The 5,828-nt window shown below is 34.3% G+C and overlaps 1 protein-coding gene across 1 annotated transcript in view; it reads left to right on the top strand.

The window, feature by feature from the left end:
• The first annotated feature begins 1,802 nt into the window (after window positions 1–1,802).
• The window catches only part of LOC106478885 (dual specificity protein phosphatase 22-like), a 21,295-nt gene continuing 17,269 nt past the window's right edge, over window positions 1,803–5,828 (top strand). The window contains exon 1 of the mRNA XM_013939465.2: window positions 1,803–1,930. Coding sequence (XP_013794919.1) covers window positions 1,910–1,930 — 21 coding nt within the window. The 5' untranslated portion in view covers window positions 1,803–1,909. The remainder of the gene's footprint in view (window positions 1,931–5,828) is intronic.

Genomic DNA, 5,828 nt, shown 5'->3' with positions numbered 1-5,828 from the left:
GAAACCTTAACACTGACGACGGAGAAGGGGTAGGGGCACTGAAATCTTTTAAGAAAGTGGAAACATGAAACAGTAAGAAAAGAGAAAGAAATAGCGCTTATCCAGAAAGTAGTAATATTCATAACTAACTAATTCTAGCCTTCAAATAATTGTACAGTCATTATCATCTAACTTATAATCCAATTGTACAACAATATTACACATAAATGTGAAAAGTTACTCATGGTGATGCCCTGAACCCTTCATCAAACAACAAGAAAAATCTAAACTTCGTTCCAGCAAGTTAGTAACCAGTTCTAGAAAGTTTCAACACTTAATTTGAACAGCAAAACTATAACAGGTAATGAACATCAACAGTAACGAACTCGGTTATGACTCAGGAGAATTCCCGTGGCCGGACAGGACATGCGTAGGTCTATTGATAAGTTTCACAACATTGCATACTTTGACGTAAATTTACTTGTTCGTACTGTTTTATTAAATTGCATCAATCATAAAGAAACTTGCTATTGCTATTGGAAAGTGAAAATACTCTACTGTCTATAAACAATATTAAGACTGAGAGGATTACCCACGATCTATAAACAAAACATCGTTATCACTTCCAGAGCAAGTGTGAAGCTCGTGTCACTGTTGGTCAATGTATTATGCACTATTTTCTATTATGTACGTGCATTGAAATACAATACTGAGGTAGGTAGTTCGGTGTGGTAATTCTTGCGTAGACACTGTGCGTGCTTTCAGAGTGATAACGATGTTTTATTTATAGATCGTAGGTAGCTCTCTTAGTCTTAGTAAGTTTAATAGGCAGTAGAATATTTTTATTTTCCAGCAACAGTAGTAAATTATTCGTACTCTATCATTTCTTTAAGATTGCTTTCATTATTCCACATTGTTAGTTTAGTTTATGGAATTAGGACTAACCTAAATCTACTAAGCTTGCCAAGCCAAGTATAACTTTTAGTTTTACTACGGTGTGGTTTTATTTTTATTTTGTTTTACTTTTAGTAGGTGCTAAGGCAGGCATTTGTTCCTTTTTTGTGAATATAACTTAGACATAAAACGTCAACATTTACTTAAACAACGTTATCGATTTCGTATGTTGAAAATATGTCATTTTTTGAAATGTTCACATTTAACACTCGGTGTGTAACGATTTTGACGAACAAAGTACTGATAAAACGTTTAACTGTTATGCGCCGCTTCCAGATACGTTCGTTGTAATAATGAAGTATTAAATAACTACGTATAATGTGACGGTCAATCCCATTATTCGTCGGTAAAAGAGTAGCCCAAGAGTTGGTGATGACTAGCTGCCTTCCTTCTAGTCTTTCAGTGCTAAATTAGGGACGGCTAGTGCGGATAGCCCTAGTGTAGCTTTGCGCGAAATTAAAAACAATCAAATATACACGGCTGATGTAAGGTGCCTTTCAAGAAATAATTTTGGTGTTTTAAACTCGTTGTACGGGAAGTACGGCATCTTACGGTGAAAGTTACTTTGAAATCTATATCTTTTCGCGCAACGTTACGTTTTTCACTTCAGTGTCATTCTCATCTTGACATTTCATCACACTTGTTAATTGTTATTTAACGAAAGAAAGTTTTAAACACCAAAAGTTATCCCAGGTTTTTTATACGACCATATCTCACAAAATTTTAGATAGAAATAGAGCTTCGTTCTTTGCATTTTTAAATTTTGATTATATTTATAATCAGTTTTTCGGGTTATAGTAATCGTTAATTTATAATTAGGTTAATTTGATTAAAATTTATTTTGTATTGTACCACCTAGGGTACTTTGATCTAACTAAACTGAGGGGTGAAAAACAAAATTACTCCCAAGAATAAGGATCCATCGGTGAAGCAGCACTAAAAGCATAGAGTTAATAGACATATAACAACGCCTATAATGGGGAATGGAATGAGTATGGTAAGTAAGGGTTATGTGTTACAAAAGTACTCCCAAGAATAAGTAGTTTAGGAGCATGCGTATTTAATATTAAATATGACATGAAGTATTCTTATTTGAGAATAGAAATTTATATTTCATTACGTAACGGTGCGATTGAATTATTTTGTATTATTAAAGGACTCACTGTGTTAAAATGTTTGCAAAAGTAAAAAGGCTTACCAAAATAATACCAGTATATAGCATACATTAATGATCTCAACATGATTTTTGTCTCTGTAGGTTTAATTATAATTAACTGTTCATTTTGTTAAATAATGCGTTATTACACGCTGTGAAATAAGGTTCCTTTTGAATAAAGCCAGGTTATAATGCGTTTGTAAATGTTAATGTTATTCAAGATGAACAATTAAATAACTTTGAAAAATTCTAAACAGTATTTATATCGCTGGTATATAGTTTTCTAATTTGAATAAAATATTTCAAAGTATATTGTTTCCAACAAAGTAATCATATTTTGCATATACAAAACAATTGTACCACACACACACAGTGATTATAAAACAAGTATCCCGCTTGAGAGTGCTTTAATACGATCTAAACTATAATTTGTAGGTTGATGCCATTGCACAAGTGTAATAAGCAGTACATAGAAAGGGAGTTACAGCTCTTTTCAAATTTTGTCACAAGAGGCGCTATCATTGCATAATTTTCATACTACCCAAAAGTTGTTTTAGAAAAATCGTATATATATCAACGATTGTAGAAACTAGCATGTGTAAAGGCAGATAGTGATGCCTTACTAGAAAAAACTGCACCACAGAAGCAGCTCTTTGGGAATGACATAAGCTGCAAAGAAGACCGTGCAGAAGTTGATTCAGAAATTTGAGGAAATAAAGAATTCATGTGACAAAAGCCATTCTGGAAGATCTACAATTATTATGGAACCAATCGCCGAAATCGCCCATGTAATGGCAAAGGATGCTACTAGCATAAGAGTCCATGTAGGACTCACAGACATTGCCTGTAAATTGTATGATATGAAGCTGGAAGTGATAATGTCCACGGTTGCACATACCTAATGCAATGTGAATGTTGTGAGTGTGTATACTGAACCTTTTGCAAGACCTCAATGGAAATGTATACAATGGTAGCGCCCCAAAGGTAAGATTTACTAAGTGCTGCAGTTGATATCGTATGCATCACTTATTATACATCTGCGATAATACTATCCTACACCTTATAGTTTAGCTCTGTAGCTTTGAAATAGGATACATTGCTCTATTATAAGAGTGCATAAAAACTCTAAGGTTGCTGTTTTTATATCATTTAAACAATGAGGTGGTAAAAATAGATACAGTAACAAATATGAAAGAACAAAAATATTTTTCATCACAACTTAGAGCGTACTAGATTTTATTAATTGTGTCAATCTTCACTGAAGAAGGAGTCTATCTGATTCCTAAGTGCTTGGAGTAGGGTCAATATTATATTAATTCTTTATTGATCGGAGCTTGCAATTAACCTATACACAACTAGTAGTGTGAGATAGGATTTGATGAGTCACGTTTCGCACAATTTTTTTACTAATGTTAAAGTAAAATATGAAGAACAAACATGCACACACACTTGTAATATACTCTATATATCTACATATGCAAAAAAAATGAACAAAAAGAAAAACGATCACGTCATGCGATTTCTCACGTGATCGCTTAATCCATAGAAATGTAGAGATGTAATTATACTACGGTTAGTGTGGAAGAATACGGATAAAAGCAAGAGTACCTGACTTTAAAAGGGGTATAGTAATTTGTACCTATCTAGAGGAGCGTCTTTATCAAAATTCGTTTGTTTACTAGTTGTTTAAAAATACGTGTTATGAGAGTGTGTCGAGAGTGGAAATGAAACAGGGTAAAAGTCTTCTTCTAGGAAAAACTAAGGTAACCAATCACTAGAGACAGTCGAAAGGAAAATATGATTGCACAGGCTCATTAAGTATACAACAGACGCCAGACTCACATTTGACCAATTCCTTTATCAGTGGACAGGATCTGACACAACCATACATTATGATGGATATCACAAAACAGTAATATTACTGCAGGCAATCAGTTCAACAATATCTTACCTCACGCAAACAGGGAAGTAAGATTTCAATGTGGCTTTGAGTGCAAAATGCGGACAAAGAGACAACTAGTTGTGTGAGATAGGATTTGAATTCTTTTTAGTAACATTAAAGTAAAATATGAAGAACAAACATGCACTTGATCTTTCTTATGTGGTTCTGGCGTTACAGTATGTTAAAGGAGGATATTCTTATGTCCAGATTTGGGACCTTTCAGTTCCATTTTTACATTCATGAACAAAGTCTCTTCCAAGACGATAATACAACAATTTACCAGCCTGATTTTGTCAAAATGTGGATCAAAGAGCATAACAGTGACATCAGTCATATTCCTCAGCGAGCACAATTATTGTATCGTGGTCTGATTGATCATGTTTGATATCATTTTGAAATTTGTATTTGCTATCATAATTTTGTGCAGATATTCTTGAAACCAACTACATGTGTGGGTTAATTGGACCTTCCACTTCTTCTTGGGCTTCTCCAATAGATATTGTCCAGAAGAAGAAGACCAATGATTTTAGATTCTATGTGGACAACAGAAAAATTGAATCAAGTCTTAGAATCTAACGGATATCCATTGCTCTTATAAGTGATATTTTGAATGCTTTGTCACGTGCGGCATGTATCAGTACGTTAGATTTATCAAGTGGATTTTAGGAAATTCTTGTAGAAAGGGAGGACCGAAACAAGACTGCCTACATAACGGACTATGGACTTTATCAATTTAAGGTGATGCCATTTGGAATGATAAATGCACATGCCACCTTCCTTAGGTTTATGGATAAGGTTCTAGCAGGAGCAACTGCATGTTTCAAGGTTTATATCGAAGACATTATAGTGTTTTAACCCATATTTTAACCGTTGGTTTTCTACATGCTTCATACAGCTAATTTTATGTAAACAATTATAAAAGTAAATTTTGCCAACCAGAAGTATCATATTTAGAACTTAAACGTACTTCTGAGGGAGTACACACAAATGATGATAACGTGCACGCGTTAAAGACTTCTCAACTCCAAAGAACTGCAATCAGTTAAGCACATTCTTTGGTATGTGTGTTTGATATAATCAGTTCCTTTCAAACTTTGTCACAATTGCTAAGCCTTTATATCAATTACGAAGGAAGCGTATTACGTGGAAATGGACCCCCCCCCTCACTGTGAACATACATTCCAGAAAATAAAGTGGGTTTTTTGTGAATTCTCTGTCCTGCAAATGTTGGATTGATAGCAGTTCTGTGTCGGGAGGGTGTCATAGCATGTATTAGTAGAACACTGAACTCTGCAGAAAGAGACTATACTACTACAGAGTTAGGATGTCTAGCCGTGATCTGGGCTGTAGAAAAATTTTAAATGTACCTAAGTGGAGAAAAGCTTACAGTGATCACTGACCATCATGCTGCCTTGAGATAGTTACAGACAGCTCAGAAGTTGACTTGTAGATTGATGCGTTTGTCATTAAAGTTGCAGGACTTAACATTTGAAATACTTCACAGAAAAGGAACAGAGAACCAGTTACCTGATGAACTCTAGACATCCTACTGATCCTCCAGAAGAAATTCTAAATTTGCATGTTGGTAAGCTATCACCTAAACTTTTTGCCATTGTCAACGTTAGCACTCGAGAACATTTGACTACGAACAAAGCTAATGATGATGAAAACAAGCATATTTACTAATATTAGGTCGTCAATACATTAATATTGCGTTTTGGAACACTTTCATTACCCCCCCCCCAAAAAAAAAAAAAGTAAAACACATATAAAATTTTAAAAAAACCCCCAAAAACC

This window comes from Limulus polyphemus, unplaced genomic scaffold (assembly GCF_000517525.1).
Source record: "Limulus polyphemus unplaced genomic scaffold, Limulus_polyphemus-2.1.2 Scaffold259, whole genome shotgun sequence".
In the NCBI taxonomy this organism is placed as follows: domain Eukaryota; kingdom Metazoa; phylum Arthropoda; class Merostomata; order Xiphosura; family Limulidae; genus Limulus; species Limulus polyphemus.
The sequence above is the reverse complement of the archived record's forward strand: the minus strand, read 5'-3'. Positions and strand labels throughout refer to the sequence as shown.